General features: G+C 45.9%; 1 protein-coding gene and 1 long non-coding RNA gene across 2 annotated transcripts in view; one reads left to right on the forward strand and one right to left on the reverse strand.

The window, feature by feature from the left end:
* The window catches only part of LOC134796542 (uncharacterized), a 341,845-nt gene that overhangs the window by 284,112 nt on the left and 38,890 nt on the right, over positions 1-18,843 (forward strand). The gene's annotated exons all lie outside the window — the stretch shown is intronic.
* Positions 5,959-8,008, reverse strand: LOC134798130 (uncharacterized). Its single transcript, XM_063770471.1, has 3 exons — positions 7,001-8,008; positions 6,385-6,622; positions 5,959-6,135 (listed from the first exon to the last, which is right to left on the reverse strand). The coding sequence occupies exons 1-3, from the start codon at positions 7,978-7,980 to the stop codon at positions 5,959-5,961; spliced, it is 1,395 nt and encodes a 464-aa protein (XP_063626541.1). The 5' UTR covers positions 7,981-8,008.

Raw genomic sequence — 18,843 nt, forward strand, 5'->3', positions numbered from 1 at the left:
TAAACTGCTCGAGTGATTTGATAAACTAAGTGTAATATAATCAACGCGCCACCACATTGTTTTAGTTTAGCCGGAAATGAAATTGTTTACTTCTCAGTGCCTGTGTTCATAACTATATTATTTGAAGCATTTTTAGTACTTCGATGCGTATACTATACTTAAATAACAGAAATAACGCTTTACATACTACGAAACTTGTTAATTATGATGTATAAATATGGTTTAAGGCTGAGAAATATTGCAGTCACAAAGTAGTTGCAATGTTTCGACGTTGTGTCGACTCTGTGTTGACACATGACACGCGCTGTCAAAAGTAATAACAAAGTTACTGGTATGTTACTGGATTTGCAAAATGGCTCCTTGTGTTGATTTGTTTTCAGATATTCTCAAAGTGTAAAAATGCCGTGGTCAGAGATGGGCATTAATCGATTAACTGTTTATTCGACTAATTAATGGAATAAAAAAAGTTAATTCTCAAATTTTAATCGCGATTAGTTTAGTCGACCTAACATAGATTGAAATTGAATTAATCTGAATAAATTATCGATTAAATCTCGATTGAAAGTTGACAGGGGGCCATTTTTGTACGTAAAAATAATAGAAATGTCTTGCATGCAGATGGTAGCAAAACACTTTGTCATAAAAGTCGAGATGGGTGTCGATATATAGGTTTTAGGGAGTGCCGATTTCGAAAATAATGACCATTTTGGAATCCGAAATGGCGGCCATGCACTGTGTCATAAAAGTCGTCATGGATGTCGTTTTATACGTTTTAGGGGGCCTCAATTTTGAAAATGATGACCATTTTGGAATCCAAAATGGCGGCCATGCACTATGCCATAAAAGTCGTCATGGGTGTCGTTTTATAGGTTTTAGGGGCGCAGATTTCGAAAATGATAACCATTTTGGATTCCAAGATGGCGGCCATGCACTATGTCATAAAAGTCGTCATGGATGTCGTTTTATAGGTTTTAGGGGGCCCCGATTTAGAAAATGATGACCATTTTGGAATCCAAAATGGCGGCCATGCACTATGTCATAAAAGTCGTCATGGGTGTCGTTTTATAGGTTTTGGGGGGCGCAGATTTAGAAAATGATAACCATTTTGGATTCCAAAATGGCGGCCATGCACTATGTCATAAAAGTCGTCATGGGTGTCGTTTTATAGGTTTTAGGGGGCGCAGATTTCGAAAATGATGACCATTTTGGATTCCAAGATGGCGGCCATGCACTATGTCATAAAAGTCGTCATGTATGTCGTTTTATAGGTTTTAGGGGGCCCCGCTTTCGAAAATGATGACCATTTTGGAATCCAAAATGGCGGCCATGCACTATGTCATAAAAGTCGTCATGGGTGTCGTTTTATAGGTTTTGGGGGGCGCAGATTTCGAAAATGATAACATTTTCAATTTAAAAATGGCGGCAATGCACTATGTCATAAAAGTCGTCATGGATATCGTTTTATAGGTTTTAGGGGGCGCAGATTTCGAAAATGATGACTATTTTGGATTCCACTTTTATGACAAAATACGTAGCCGCCATCTTGGATTATAAAATGATCATCGTTTTCGAATTCTGCACTCCCTAAAACCTATAAATCGACATCCGTGACGACGCAAGTTATCTTTATTTTCAGATCTAACAAATTGCTACAGAATACAAAGGACAAAAAAGAAGCGAGGAGGTAATGAAACAAGCAAAAATACAGATGATTCCTCGACGCAATTGGGTGATTCTTAAATTGTGTCCAGATTTTTTTTGTCATAAAAGTTTATATTTTCACATATTACTCTCACAAGTTCCGTGACATTTCGACCTTGTAATTTTTTAAGTAAATGTTTTTGTTTATCTATGAGGATCTCACTAGAATAGTATAATCAAGGTATGTTTATATTTGATGAATGAAATAGTAACGCAAAAAAAAAAATATATTTGTGTCTTATATTCCTGCCGAAAACTTTTATTTTACCTTTTCCTTCTACACAAGTTTGGCCAAGTAATAAGAATTTAGGGCTCTCAGTTTTATTTTGACTTCTACAACAGTAAAGCTACGGGGCCATGTTTGGTATCGTTTTCGTATAATTTCGCAGTACCAAATTTAGTTAAGGTATCACATTGACACCATTCCGAAGTAAAAACATATAAACTTATTAAAATACTTTCTTTTAAACTCCTCTTCACGCTTAAACTGCTGAACAGTTTTAATTTAAATTTGGTACACATATATTTTGAGTCCCGAGACAGGATATAATAAGTTATCTCAAAAATCATCCTTTAAAGGTGTGAAATGAGGTGTAGGGGGGAATTCAGAATTGACTTCTTGAAGTTAATACTGTTTAAGTTTAGGTTTGAAGTCATGTTTTTTCATCATTTTTAACTAAATCAAAGATGTAGACCATCCCAAATTTCATATAAATCGGTTCAGCGGTTATTGATTTCCCGTACAAATTTCCACGCCACTTTTCACACCTTCAAAAGATGATTTTGGTTATAAGATCTATCCTATGTCCTGTTCCGGGACGCAAACTATTTCTATACCAAATTTCAACGAAATCGGTTCAGCGGTTAAGCGTCAAGAGGAGTTTCAAAAAAACCGGCCAAGTGCGAGTCGGACTCGTGTATTAAGGGTTCCGTACATTAAGTCCGACTCGCGCTTGACTGCACATTTCTAATAGGTTTTCCTGTCATCTATAGGTAAAGAACTATTTTGTGTATTCAGACGGACATACATACAGACGCACGAGTGATCCTATAAGGGTTCCGTTTTTTCCTTTTGAGGTACGGAACCCTAAAAAGATTTATTTTTATTTTGTGGAATGGTGTCAATGTGATATCTTAAATGGATTCAGCACCCCAGATTTATACGAAAACGATACCAAACACGGCCTAGCACCTTCACTGATATAGATATATCAAGATAAAATTGAGAGCCCTAAATAAACTTTCAAGAGCGGATATCTCAAAAACTATTCAGCATATTCAAAAAATTGACTGAATAAACTTGTAACAAATTAAATTAACTTTCATTTTGTATAAGTGGCCATGTCGCTGAGATGCATAGTTTCCGAGATATAATCGAAAAACGGGAAAATGGGACCTTTAAAGCTCCCTCTCCCCCCCCCCCCCCCCCCCGCTCAAGGGCTACGGCCGGGGACTTTTGATATGTTCACCTCCTAACTTGTCAAACCGAGTTACGGAGTCAAAAATTGTGTTCCGAGCATTTCCCTCTACAACTTTTGGAGCATTCGTTGCCTGACCTAAGTAGCTTATTGAATTTCTTTAAAAACTTTTCTGTAAAAGGTTGACGGGTGTTGGGTGTTTATATGGTTTCGGTCGATTATTATCATTTGCATTGCCCATGATGACTTACTAGAATTACGAGCACACGAGACACTAATAGTAGTTTGACAAACCTTGGTTTTCAAGAGGTATTTTATATTGACATTTGCTGTCACAAATTTGCTGTCAGATTTAGTCGCAAACCGCACGCAAAGTGCACACAAATGTGTCGACACCTTGTTACGGAAAAGTGTAGACACGGCGACGACACTTTGTTTCGAAACAATTCTAGACACATTGTGTGGACACTGTTACGACACATCTGACATTTAGTTACCACTTTGTGATTCTGCGACTGGAATGGTTATATGGGGTATTCGGCTTAATGAAACAGCAAACTCCAATATATGATAGTTGCGAAGTGACGATACAATCATGTGTAAATGATTTCGGTACACGTCTTAAATGTCTAGTGGTTCCTGACATCACAGGGACACTCCCTAATTCCCCAATAAATGTATCAGAACTTAACTTACCTGATAACATTCAACTGGCGGATCCTAACTTCTTCCGCCCTTCCAAAATTGATATACTAATAGGTGCAGAGTTGTTCTATGATTTCTTGTGTTACAACAAAATAGAGCTAGGCCCAGAAAAGCCGCTGCTTGTCGAAACCAGGTTAGGTTGGATGGTGGCAGGTCGTCGTTATATTTCCGATCTGCAACCAAAGCGTCAAGAATATTGTAACTTCACCAAAGAAATCAGTGATCAACTGGCAAAGTTTTGGAGCCTTGAAGAAGTTCCAACCACAAAACCAACTTTGTCAGCTGATGACGAGTTCTGTGAACGCTACTTTACTGCAACTACGAAGCGCCTTGATGATGGTAGGTTTTCAGTTTTCATGCCCTTTAAAGAGACTCCAGAGGTAGCTCTTGGTGACTCTTACAGCATGGCTGAAAAGCGCTTCTACAGTCTTGAGAAAAAACTTAATAAAGATCCTCACTTTAAAAATGAGTATTGCAAATTTATTCGTGAATACGAGGAGCTAGGTCACTTAACTGAGATTAGCAGGCCTCAATTCGGGTACTTTATGCCCCATCATGCTGTGATTCGCGAACGCAGCGAAACTACGCGCTTGCGCGTTGTTTTTGACTCGTCAGCGAAATCATCCTCAAACAAGTCACTTAATAGCATTCAGCACGTTGGCCCCGTAGTCCAGGATGAGTTGTTTAACATACTCATTCGCTACCGCCAGCATAAGTACGTGTTGTCTGGAGACATTCAAAAAATGTATAGACAAATCATGATAGATGAGTCACAAAGACATCTCCAGCTTATTTTATGGAGAGAGCAGGATAACATGCCTCTTAAAACTCTGCAGCTGAACACAGTGACATACGGTACTGCATGTGCACCTTACTTAAGCACTCGGTGCCTGGTTCAGTTAGCAATGGAATGTTCTGATCCTGTCGTGTCTAAGGTAATAAAAAACGACTTTTACGTCGACGACCTCTTGACAGGTGCCGCGACGGTGGGCGAACTAGCTCACATCCTAAAGTCGGTTACCGAGGTCCTTAACTCTGCTGGTCTTCCTATACACAAATTTAAGACAAATTGTCCAGAAATATTTCAGGAAGCCACAAAATGCTATCTGTGCATCTTTATTTGTTTCTCTACTAAAGCTGTGCACCTTGAGACGGTCAGTGATCTCACAACCCAAGCTTTCATTTCTTGCCTTAAGAGATTTATCGCTAGAAGAGGTAAACCTGATTACATTTGCTGTGATAATGGCAAAAATTACGTCGGAGCAAACAATGAGTTAGGCAGAGTGTTGCAGTCAAACCTAAGTAGCATAACTGACTTTGCGACTAATAAGGGCATAAAGTTTGTTTTCAATCCCCCATACTCTCCAACTTTTGGCGGCCTCTGGGAGGCTGGCGTAAAGAGTGCCAAATTTCATCTTAAACGTATAGCAGGGAATGTTAGTCTTACATACGAGGGGTTAAGCACGCTTTTCACTCAAATTGAAGCGATCCTTAACTCCCGACCCCTAACTCCTTTATCACCTGACCCAAACGACCTTTCTCCTTTGACCCCAGGGCACTTCCTCATCGGGCGGCCGCTGACGTCACTACCAAGCCCGCAGAAGCCTGAAAACATGAAGATTCGCACAAGGTACCAGTTGGTCGAACAGCTCCGATGCAACTTCTGGGAGAGATGGAGAAAAGAATATCTGGCCGAACTGCAACAAAGAACAAAATGGCGTTCCCGGCAGATAAACCTTAAAAAAGGGGATCTGGTGGTCTTCAAAGAACCCAATTTACCACCACTTAAATGGAGACTCGGCCGAGTTCAGCAACTTTACCCCGGCGATGACGGAGTGGCCAGAGTCGCTGACTTTCTGACTTACCGAGGCGTTGAACGGCGAGGCGTCAACAAAGTCTGCCCTTTGCCAACCACAACGGAGGAGTCTGATGTCTTGGAAGAAGCTGCAAGTCCTTCCAAGGGCGGGGAGGATGTCCAGGACCGGTCCTACCGCGTAAGGCGACAGAGGGGAAAGAAGGCCGCGGGGGACGGCCCCGCGCCAGAGCCTATACAACCACCAAGACGAGCGCGCGCGCGCATCCCTAAAAATTAAAATAGAAGTAGTTCAGCATGTAACTTTCCAAGAAATAAATGTTAATAGCAAGAATCTGCAGTTTTCATCATCAACAGCCACAGACCGTAAGTTTTGAGCCTCCTGAACACCTCGTGTAACGTTTTTAAATGCATTTCATCATCTTCCCCGGTTATTATCAGATCGTCTAAAAAAATACCTACACGCGGTAAATCTCCGAACAGCTGTTCTAATTTCCTCTGAAAAATACCGGGGCTCGACGCTAAGCCGTATATAAGTCGATTGTACATGAACAAGCCTTTATGAGTGTTTATGACTGTAAACCTTTTGGACTCGTCTAATTCAAATTGTGCGTATGCTTGCGATAAATCTAATTTTGTAAATCGATTCCCTCCATGTAATTTGGCAAGTAAGTCATCAACTCGTGGCAGCGGGAAACGATCCACCTCTAAACATTTGTTGAGAGTTAATTTAAAGTCAGCACATACCCGAATCGTTCCATCTTTTTTCATCACCGGAACAATAGGCGTAGCCCAGTCGGACGAGTTTACCGGAGTGATCACACCGTCCGCCACCAGCTGATCGAGCGCGCGCTCAACCGGCTCGCGCAGCGCGTACGCCAGCGGTCGCGCGCGCAGGAACACGGGCGCCGCGCCCTCTCGCAGCCGGAACCCCACCGTTCCGCCGGTAAACCTTCCCAAGCCGTCTTCAAACACTTCACAATATCTGGAACTGAAATCGTTTATGTCAAAAATATGTTTTGTACTGACATTATTACAATTTACAGATTTTACTAAGTCCGGCAGAATCCCTAATTCTTTTATCCACTGTCTGCCGAGTAAACTCGTTTTCCCGTTAACCATGACATACAAATCTAGCTCTTTACATTTTTTATTATATTGTACCGAAGGTAATATTTTACCTACGGGTTTGACAATAAGGTCGGTATAATAACTCAAATTCAAATCGCTAGCTTTTAACGGACACTCAGGAAATAATTGCTTATAACAATCATAGCTAATACAAGATATCGGACTGCCCGTATCTACTTCCATAGCTAAATTTACATTATTCACTCGTAATTGCACCATGTAAGGCCCATACTTTTTCAACTTTTTAGCATCTATAGAAAAGTTATTTACCTCTTCACTGCCGTTACTGTCACTGTCTGAATACTCGTAGACTGCCCGCTCTTCTAACATCGCATGAAATGCGACGTTTTTCCTCAAATTTGGACACATTTTCTTAAGATGCCCTTCTTTGTTACATACTCTACAAACGTAGGCCTTAAATTTACACGAGCTCTGCCCATGTTGCCCTCCGCACGCTGAACATTGTTGCGTTTGTCCACCCTTCCAGTCCGCATTGTTCCTAACGGCTCGTCGCTTGCCCGCGCCCGCTCCCTTTGTACTGTGGCACTGCGTGACCTTTGGACCGCGCGGTCCATAACGCTCTGTACTGGCCGCCCCCGCAGACTGCCGCTTGTCCCGCTTCACCGCGGCCAGCTGATGCACTGCCGTTGCCATCTTGGACGATGATACTCCCTCCTCTGTTATAGACCGGTCCTGTACCAGCGCCGCATGACTTTCCGCAGCTTCCATCGCCACCGCCATTTTAAATGCTCTTTCAAATGTTAGGTTATCTTCCGTAAATAACTTTTGCCGAATGCTATCATTACGGATGCCACACACGAATTGGTCTCGTAAATTATCTTTTAAACTGGCTTCTTGAAAATCACAATCTTTTGTTAACTTTTTTAACTCCGCAGTATATTCCGCAATGGTTTCGTCACTTCTTTGTATCCTCTGACGAAATTTAAATCGTTCGGCCATGGTACTCCGTGTTGGCTGTAGGTGCTTCTTCATAAGTGCCACGAGGTCATCGTATTTTTTTGTTGATGGTTTGTCCGGTGCACATAAATTTGCCATGAGTTCGTACGCATCACTACCCATGACGGTGATTAAAGTAGCTACTTGCACTGCCGGCTTAACGTCGTTAGCCAAAAAAAATTGTCCCAAGCGCTCCACATATAAGTCCCAATTATCCTTATGGACATCGAAAGCACCAATTTTACCGACCGACATTGTCACTGCGATATTCACTCTCGTCCACTAAAAATAACGTTTCACACGCGTTTACAGTTCGATTTCGTCGCCACTGAAGTATCTTAAGGTGCACTGGCTATCCAGGAACTTCTAGAAGGGAGAGAAAGCACAAGACACGTCCACTTGGTAACAACCATTTATTGAAAGAGAGCGATGATATGTAGGTATACATTAATCTGTCGCCGAGAATTGGTTCTACCCTCTTACATAATTATACTCATATATTACAGTATTATACTGAAAACTTTGTGAATGCACTTTATTAATGTCTATTTTTTTACTAAGTTGTCAGGGTTTAATTTTCTGTGTATATTTCTATATAAAAACATTTTTTTAATAATTAAAACCAAAATATTACTTTGCTAATCCGCGAAAAGATAACGTGCTAGTCAATCAGTGCTAACCCGTTATACTTACTTGCGTATTTTTACATGCAATTAATATTCCCACCCTCCACAAAATAAATACGCAAATAAATATAACAAACCACCACCAAAAGAATAATCCTCGACACGTGTTTCGCCTCTCTACGAGGCATCCTCAGGAGTTGTTGACGGTCTTACGCCCGGCAACGGAATGACCTGTCACGCAGGATCATCTCACACTCCCCTTGGGGGGGCGTGGGGAGGCCATGTCAGGGCGGGGCCCTTTTTGGCGGCTTCTGTCGCGGGCTGTAACGACAGCCCGGTCTGTTTTTCGGCTTTTAAGTTGCCTGGATTTTCTCTATCTTCTTTTCCATCTTCTTCTTGTTGGCCATCATGGCTTTGAGGTCATGTTGGCCAATCTGCGGCTTTGTGGTTCATGGGTCTGGTGTTGGTGGCACGAGCTCACGTGGTTGGGCTCGTGCACGGCGGGCGTCTGGGGGGCGGGCATGGAGAGGGGCTATCCCTCTCAGCAGCTGGTGTCGCGACGAGTCGGCGTTGGCGAACATCTTGCGCGCAAGCTGTCCCACGAACTCGTCCAGTCTCTGAAGTTTCAGGTCTCTGAATATGGTCGCGTTCCGCACGTAGCGTGGGGCTCTGACGATGATTCTAAGGCTTTGCGTCTCCTGTGCCCTGAGTCTCCGCCTGTTGGACTCTGCCGTCCTGGCGTACCAGGCGGGAGACGCGTAGGTCAGTCTGGACCGTACGTAAGCCTTGTAGATCCCCAGCTTTGTGCGGAACGGTAGGCTGCTGCTGAGAACTGGACGGAGTTTAGCGCGAGCGGTCTTCGCTCGCCGTACCACCTCGTCCACGTGGTGCTTCATGGTGAGGCCCCTGTCGATTGTGACCCCCAGGTACTTCGCCGTATGCTGCCATTGGATCTCCTCCCCGAAGAGTTTGAGTGGCGGCGGATGCTCCTTCGCTCCTGTCAGGAGCGCCTGTGTCTTGCCTACGTTCACCGAGAGCCTCCAATTGGTCAGCCACTCGGGTAGGACGTCAAGCTGTCGCTGAATCTTGATCGCTGCGTGTGCGGGTGTGATGGACGCTGCGTAGTACGCTGCGTCGTCCGCGAACAGTCCCAGCTTGACGTCGCCGACTACCGGGATGTCATCGGTGAACCAGGCGTAGCATGCTGGGGACAGGCAGCTCCCTTGGGGAACTCCCGCGAGGATCGGGCGCTCCGTGGAGATAGCATCTTCCACTGCCACGTGGAAGCGTCGCTGGGTCAGGAAGGAGCGCAGTACGCGCATCACTCGACTTGGGACCGAAGATGTCGACAGTTTGTCGAGCAGGCCCTCGTGCCAGACTCTGTCGAAGGCCTTCTCCATGTCGAGGAATACTGCTACTACGTGCTCCTTCTGATTCATCCGCTCTGCCATGTATGAGAGTACACGCGTCAGTTGAAGTGTCGTCGAGTGCTCGGTGCGGAACCCGAACTGCTCCGGTCTGGGCTCGATGTGGGGTTGGAGCCTGTTCAGGAGCAGTCTCTCGAACACTTTGGAGAGGGTACTCAGCAGCGTGATGGGTCTGTAGCTGTCTGGTCTCCTCCTGTCCTTCCCTGGTTTGGGGATCATGATGACCCGACCAAGTTTCCAGGCGCTTGGGAAGTGTCCCGAGCGCGTGATCCCATTAAACAGGCGCGTCACCGCCGCGATGGTGTGCTGCGGCAGGTGACGGAGTGCCTCGTTTGGGATCGAGTCGGCGCCCGGGGCCTTCTTGGGGTTGACTTTGTTCAGAATCTTCTTAACTTGGCCGGGCGAGAAGAAGACCCTTTCTTCTTCCTCGTTCGGCTGCTGCTGGAAGTACCTCTCCAAGCGTGTCTCCACTTCCCTCGTGTGGTCCTCGTTGCGAGAGGGGAACGGCTGGAACTGTCGCTCCAGGCTGTCTGCGAACAGTTCCGCTCGTTCTTCTGCTTTGTAGCGAGGGGCCCCTCCCTCGTCGATCAGCGGTCTTACTGGGTCCGTGGTTTGCCCAAGCTGCCTGCAGAGAGATTGAGGGCAGCGTGCCGTCGATGCTGGCTATGTGGGCTTCCCACTCCTGGGCAGCGTGATTCCGGAGCTCCTCCTTGGCTCGCTCCACGAGTCGGTTGAGCTCGGTTTTCATCGCTGCCCGCGTGTGTGTTGCCACCTCCGTCGCAGTTGGCGCTTCTGTCGCAAGAGGTATGTCTGATCGCTGCAGGTAGGGGTTTGCACCTCTCTCCTGCAGGGATGGTGCGCGATGACGATTCGAGCGCCTTCTGGATGCTTTCGGTGATGGCTGTCGTTGCTGCTTCTACCTCCTCGGCCGTTGAGACGGGCCCAGTGAGAGGGTTCACTAGGGCTGTCGAGAAGGCCTCCCAGTCCGTCTTCCGCCTCGCCTTCCTCTTCGGGGTGGAGCTTGGTGACGTGTCCAGGGTGAGCAGTATCGGCCGATGGTCTGATGGGAGGTCGGGGAGAACCTCCTGGGCCATGGCTGCTGTCACGTCCTTGTGGACTACAAAGTCGATGATGTCGCAGGACGAGCGAGCATCGGCGAAGTGTGTGGGCTCTTCTGGTCCTGATGTATCGAAATTGTAGTCCACTGCTGCGCTGTAGATGACCCGTCCAGGTTGGTCATTTCTGGAGGCGTTCCAGGCCACGTGTTTGGCGTTCCAGTCCCCTGCCAGGATGGTCGGCGTAGGGTTCTGGAACAAGGCACGCAGCTCTGCCTTTAGGTGTGCTGTTGGAGTCATAGGTGGTCGGTAGACCGCGTACAGCCGGAGGTCTCCATCTGCCACCCGGATGTCGACGCCGAGCGCCATGAAGGAGTCACGGGGGACGAAGTCGACGGGCTGGTGGACGATGGTTCTGCGGACCATCACGGCTAGACCGCGGAACTGGTGTCCCAACTGGTTTGTCTCGTTCCGCTGGTACACGATGTAGCCTCCCATCTTGAGGTCGGTCTTCAGGTATGTCTCGCTGACCAGCAGGATGTCCACGTTCTGCTCGCGGAGGAAGTTGCGGAGCAGAGCTATCTTGCTGGTCAGCGATTGCGCGTTCCAGTAAACTACCCTCAGCTTACGGTTGAATGCTAGCTGAGGGTAATGTGATCCTTGTGGTCCCTGGGCTGCAGCAGCTTGGAGCAAGGCAGCTATCATAGCTGCCAGGTCTTGGCCATCAGCCGGTGGGGCTGGTGTTCCGGCTGGTGCCTCTTTTTTGGAAGGAGGAGGAGCTTCCGCTGGCTTCTTCTGCTTCTTCTTGTTCTTCTTTTTGTTGTTGGGGACTGTGGCTGCTGGCTGGTTCCGGCCGCCCCGCTGCGTGGGAGCGTTTGCCGCCGCCATTAGGGACGCAGGCGCTGACTCCTCCACGTTGGTCTTGGGAACGCTGGCCCTCGTCTCCGGTCCCGGCTTCTTGGGTGCTGAGCGGGATTTTGTGCCTGCTCTCCAGAGTCTGAATTCCCTCAGGAAAACCGGGCATCTTCTGTAGTTCGCGGGATGGGGGCCCGCGCAGTTGGCGCAAGTGCATGGTTGGTCCTTGGGCCTTGGGCATTCAGCTGCAGGGTGGGGGGCTGCACAGCGGACGCACTTCTGCGGTCTGTGGCAGCCTTTAGAGTGATGACGGAACCCCTGGCATCTGTGACACTGTGCAGGCCCGCTTTTGCCCCTCCATGCTGCTATCTTCACCGAGTTCATGTAGAGGAGCTCAGTCACCCGGTAGAAGTCTGTGAAGTCTCGGGGGGGGTCCGGCGAGCTGTATGAAATATATACAGCCCGGTTTCCCCCCTCTCGCGTTGATTTGCTTGACGTACTCGACCGGGTAGCCAAGCCCCTCGCACGCCTTCTTGATCTCTTCGGTTGGGGTGTCGGATGGGATTCCGCGCAGTGCCACTTTCATGCGCTTCTCCTTATCCAACTGGTAGACGTGCCACTCAAGTGGCACCCCTGCGTGCTCCAGTTTTTCTAAGTGGTTGTAGACGCATCTGTCTCTCCTCTCCCCTTATTTTTGGAGTTCGCTGGTCTGCCCAATTCCTTGGCGATTTCTTCACAGACTTTGTACCACTGCGGCAACACCGCCGCCTCGATGTGCGGGTACTTTTCTTTGCGCGGCTGTTGTGGTGGTTGGGGTTGCTGCTGCGCCTTCTTCTGCTTCTTTGTCGCCTTGGCTGAGTCTGCCGCGGCGGCTTTGGAAGCGTAGGAGGTCTGCGGGTCTGCTTGTGGCGGGGGCCCCAGGTTGGTGTGGGGCTCTTGGATGGGTCCGGCTGCTGGTAGTTGCAGCTCCGCAGAGATGGGCTTCTGAGATGGGGGGTCCTTTGCGGGGGGGCACGGCTTGGTGGCTGGCCCTTCCGCTGGGGGGCATGGTTGCGGCTGAGGTTCTGGTAGGGGCTCCGGTGGCTTGGGCCCTGCCTCTGCTGCCTTTTAGAAGTGGATCGCTGTGGTTGGGGCTCCTCTTGCGGGGGGCCCTGCTTCTGTTGTGGCTCCTTGGGTAAGGGGGGCGTCGTCTGCGAGGCTGGGGCCTCAGTTGCCGTGGGTCGTTGTGGTTGGGGCTCCTCTTGCGGGGGGCCCTGCTTCTGTTGCGTTTGTAGCGGGAAGACTTCTAGCCTCCTCTGGACCACCCCCTTCAGGCCGCATCTCGCTAGGATTGAAGTGGGAGACGGGGCCTTCCAGGGGGCGATCGTTGGGAGAGGCTGGTATTGGTTCTGTGCGGGTGATGGCCGTGGTGCGTCGCCTCCTGTGGACCTGGATCGGCGGCGCAGTCTTGGGTTCCTCGGTGGCGTCGGCTTGTTGCAGCATCTCTTTTGCTCTTGCCCCTGCGCAGGGCTCTCGACGGGTCTCTTCGGCGGCCTCAGTACGGCCGGGTTGGCCCTCAAGAACTCTAAGAATGGTAGGTCCTCGGGATGCAGCTCGGTGTGCATCCCCATCAGGTGTGAGGAGATGCGTATGTAGGCGGCCTTCACGCCTTCAGGCCCGCCGATGCCAGTTCAGTCCCCATCATATGGGCCACCACAATCGTGTCAGATTGTAGTGGGTCCATTGGGGACTCGGGAGGGCCGGCGGGCGAGACGGGCGAGAAGGGCCGCGTCGCCCGCGTCGTGGGTTCCGGCAAAAGCTGGTCCGCTGTATCTGTTGTTTCTGTGTCCTCAGGCCCCTCCAGGGCGGGGGTAGCGGCGCGGGAGGCGGGGGCGTCGCCGTCAGTGAATTAAAAAAAAAATCTTTATTGCTTTTAAACCTTAAACATTACATTGTTTTTTACATTATAAAATGTATTAACATTATAAAACAGATGTATCAGGTTTGTAACACATTTAGGTAGTGGGGTTGAGCCTCTGCCTCCCGAACTAGGTCCAAGCGGCAATTCGGCGAGGTCTAGATCTTCGCTGCCCTCTAGTGAGCCGGGGTCGAATCCGGGGGGTAGTGGGAAAAACCCTGATCCCCAACTACCCTCCACGTCCACCGGTGGCAGCGGTGAGGCTCCCCGCCTCCGCGATGTCGATCTTGATGATGTGGGTAGACCGCGAGACCGAGATCGCGATCTACCCGCACGTTTCTTCTTCTCACCCTCCATGTGAGGGCGGCTTCTCGGGTTCGCGCGACGCTCGTCGCCGCCGGCTTAGCCAGTCCCCACATTCCCTCCCCCGGGGCGTCCGTTTTAGCGGGACCGGGATCGGGAGATGCGGCGAGGGCACACCAACGACGATGGCTCTAGTGGTTTGGCTGTCCCCTCCGGCGGATGCCGGGCCGCGTTATTCGCCTATTTATTTATCTCAAATAAATGTCGAATTGCGTGTGTAGTTGTAGACGTCCGAACGCTGTGACTCCGAGTGCAGTCCTTTCCGAGTCCTTGTGAGTGAGATGGAAAAGTTCGTAATAACGGCGATGACGCAACATTCAATTGTTCGTTAAGAATCATGCCCCTATTGTTGTACCTAATTATTTCCAGTTATTCCAGAACACCCAAGCGCAATCCCTTTTCGCAAACATGTAAAATATCAAAAGAATGATTCTGAAATAAAGTGTGACCTGTATCTAATAAGTGCTTTGCAAAATTGGACTTCTCTGGATGGTTATGTCTATATGACGCAACATGCTCTTTATACCTAGTAGTGAAATTACGGCCTGTTTGCCCCACATACACGTTATTGCAATCGTCACAGGTAAGCTTATAAACTCCAGACTTTATCCCATTCTCGGTCTTATCTTTGCCATTGCAAAGCTTTGAGTGCAAAGTGTTATTTAACTCTTAAAGGCCACAGGAATGTCTTTAGAATGGAGTGTCGTTGCATAATCTAGAATTCGACATTCTGGACCAGAAGGCGAGATACTTTGCTTCTGAACTTGCACACCAGATGTATACTACCCAGCTTAACAAATTGCATAGGTTAACAGAGTCGAGTTCTGGTTCATTTTTAAGGAGAAGGGATGTGCAAGTATCAACTCACCATGTTTTCCATCCTCGAGTCAAGAATTTAACTAATGTGGAGTTCTCAGAAAATGAAATTGGGCTTTTAGATAAAGGTTTGAAGTATAATTTCCAGACAAAAATTACTCAGAGAACATTAGAAAATTTGGCAGTGGATTCTGAGGTTGCAATAGTGCGGGGCCGTGGTGATGTAGATACAAAGACCATGGTGGCTAATGTTATCAAGAGTACTAGTCCAGCACAGAGTGCGTGTGTTGATTCTAATGTTTTGCTGCTGAGATCTATACAACAGAAAGTGCAAGACAGTGATTTGGTGGTTTCAAAGGCAGACAAAGGCAACTGCATTGTGATTATGGAGAAGGGACAGTATAATCAGAAAGTACTAGTGTGATGTGGGAGATGTGTAAGCGAAACACAAGTTATTGTTTGTACGAGGTTTATTATAAGACTGCCTAATTACGTTGGGTACATGCTTATATAGTAACGTAACGAACAGTGAGAGGGGAACATACTCCACACTACATCTCCCCAATTAATAGAAAAAAAAAGAATTTACATAATACTTTTTTTTTGTTTGGAAATAAAATTCATATCCTAGGTACTACTAATTATTACCTAAGTATATAACTAATACAAATAAGTAATTAAACACACAAGTCAAGTCATCAGTTTGGCAATGAATGCTCGTGACACAATGTAAACAAACAGGTAAGTTAATCTTATGACTAAGCCTTATAGTTAATACAATTATACTTATGCATTTACGAGCAATACATGGAAATCTAATTTAGGTTTTAAACAATTTTGTTCGGTTTTTGTGAACAATTTCATCCTTATTATTTATTTTTATCTTTACATTTGTGCCCAGATCGCTTATAACAGTATATGGACCTAGATATACACTTTGTGTCTTATCGTTTAAAGGATTTCTTAACAAAACTAAATCACCCGCGCAATAAGACACAGGGTTAATTTGCCTATCATAATATTGTTTCCTAATTATCTTACTTTTATCTAGATTATCTTTAGCTTCTCGCTGACTTAGTTGTAAGCGATACCTCAACTCTAATGGGTAGCTATCGTAATTGTACAATGGATCAACAGTGGTTGTAAGATTTGTAGGTACCTATGTTACACAGCTTACCAAATACCAGCTCGTGCGGTGTGTACTTAGTTTCTGAGTGTACACTGCAATTGTAAGCAAAGCACCAGTATGGTAACCACGTGCTCCATGAGGATGTATGATTTTCGGTATGTATTCTAAGATACGCACCCATAGTTTTGTGTGAATTTTCAAGCGCTCCGATGCTCTCGTGGTGGTAGGCAGTGGATGTTATGTGATTAATTTGTAACAATTTACATACTTCCGTCATGGTGCTCGCAATGAACTCGCTGCCGCGGTCCGTCGCTATCTCCCGGGGAATACCATACCTTAGCACAAAGTTTTCGACGAAAGTAACAGCACCTGCACTGTCTAACAAAGACTCGTACATCTCGATCCCATCTATGAGCTGCTTAGTAACCACTTCTGACCCATCCATTACTGGCATTAGCGACACCGCGGTTTTAGGGCAAAATGCCGCCATCGTGTGCAATGCTTCTTTAACTTTATGCTGAGAACTGGAACTATCTGTGTCCTTGGTAGAGGCTTGTAGGCATAAGTTACATATGTTATTAAACAACTCTTGAACAGAATTATACAATATAGTCAAGGCTTCTAAGTCACTACTTTTATATTCTTTACTCTTAATATCGTCAATAATAAGGTTAAATTGAGTAAATAAATCTATCGCCTCCTTTTCTTTTTTTTCAGATATTTTATAACGCTCTTTACCCTTTTTAATTAATTGCGTTCGTATCGCTAACAACTGCTCATGTATATTTTCTAATTGATCTGCCATTAAGCTTTACACGGCAAGTACTTAGGTACCGAAGTATAAGTTATATCTAGACTACCTAACACTACATATGTAGTATATATATTACATTAAACTCGCAATCTGCCCCGCTACACAGAGTGTAAACAATGAGCATGTCCTTATTATTGAATATGACGCAAAATGTTCCAATATCATATATTAACTAATTTACGCTAGCGTATTTCTACGCAGTTAATCATTTATGTTTTACACGCACTTTTTTTTTCCACTACCGATTCACTTACGCACATTCTTCACTTCGCGGATTGGCAGCTGGAACCCGTCGACCAGATCGACGAAACTGGGCTGAAGACAACTCGCGACGAATCCAGGTTGTGTGCATTTTCTTGTAAACACGCACAAGGCCGAAACAGCTTGCAATTACAAGGAATACTATGATCACGCCAAGAAGTATATTAGTCGTAGATAGGTGAGCCTTGACTTGTTCAACTCCGGCTGTGTTGCTGCCGCCACTAGCGGTTTGGGCGATAACCACTTCATCTTTTGATGTACTGGAACCCATTCTAAAGTCTTAATTACTTAGCACTCAGAAGATAAAAGAAATCGGAATAACTTAACGTCGTCAGGAATTTCCAACATTTAGTGTCTATTTTGCACATTTTTGTTGTAAAGTTCACGAATCACATATTTCATGTCCTTGATTGCATTCTCTCGCGCTCACCACAATCACGACTGGCAGGATCGCCATGTGATGTGGGAGATGTGTAAGCGAAACACAAGTTATTGTTTGTACGAGGTTTATTATAAGACTGCCTAATTACGTTGGGTACATGCTTATATAGTAACGTAACGAACAGTGAGAGGGGAACATACTCCACACTACACTAGACCTTAGCAGTTAAGAATTCTTCGTTTGTTTTTGAAACCGAACATCAGAAAAGTATGGTTGTGCCTATGAATCCACGAGCTCCTATTCTTTATGGACTTCCCAAAATTCATAAGGATAATTTCCCAGTTCGTCCAGTGGTCTCATATTTGGGTGCGCCAACTTATAATCTGGCAAAAAGGTTGAATTCCATTATAAGAGACAGGTCCCAGTTCCAACCGAAATATTGCTTGAAAAATTGCTTGCAGTTAATAGAAAAGATCAAGGACATTAACATACCAGATAATGCTGTTCTTCTTTCATTGGATGTAGACAGTTTGTTTACAAATGTGCCATATGGAGAGACTTTGGAGATTCTTAAGGGTCATTTTGAAAGGCAACGTTTACATCCAGGGGAAGTAGATGAATTGATAGATCTAACAGCGATTTGTATGAAACAAAATTATTTCAGATTTGGGGGACAGTATTATTTGCAAAGTGATGGTTTGGCTATGGGTTCACCAGTAAGTCCTTTAATGGCTGATATTTTTAGGGACCATTTTGAGAACCAGCATATTGTGGGCAACAATAATATATTATACTATTTTAGATACGTTGATGATTTGATTATTTGTTGGACGGGCAGTATGGGCCTGCTGGATGCATTTATTGCTGAAATTAATAGTAAGCATCCAAAAATTAAGTTTAAAAAGGAACTAGAGCAAGACAACTCACTGGATTTTCTAGATTTAACAATCACTAAAGTAAACAACAGGCATCAGTTCAAAATTTACCGTAAGCCTACACATACCGATACAGTTATCCCGGCTTCTTCCACGCATCCGTGGCAGCATAAGTTGACTGCTTTTCATTGTTATGTGCATAGAATGTTGACTGTGCCTCTTTCTGATGAACACTATCAGATTGAATTAAATAATATTTATCACTTAGCAGTTTCAAATGGTTACGATAAGTCTGTTGTGGATGGTATCATCAGAAAAAAGCGGAATAGTCAACACTATGTTGTATGCGGCACGATCCTCTGAACCGATTAAGACGAAACAGGAGCTAAGTTTTAAACATTTTAAGTAAATATACCTGTCTCGCTAACGGAAGCGGCACCTAAAAGTAGTGCGATAAGGACAAGGCGAAAAATCCTGCGTAAAAATGTCAAAAATCGAGGTTTCATACTCCTCTGTTTCCTCCTCCAAAACTTAACCAATCGTAACCAAATTTGGAAATCTAAATGATTATGAAGTTATCTGTGTCGGACCGTTTTGCTTTTTTGGCTAATTGATATC

Source organism: Cydia splendana, chromosome 1 (assembly GCF_910591565.1).
Source record: "Cydia splendana chromosome 1, ilCydSple1.2, whole genome shotgun sequence".
NCBI lineage: Eukaryota > Metazoa > Arthropoda > Insecta > Lepidoptera > Tortricidae > Cydia > Cydia splendana.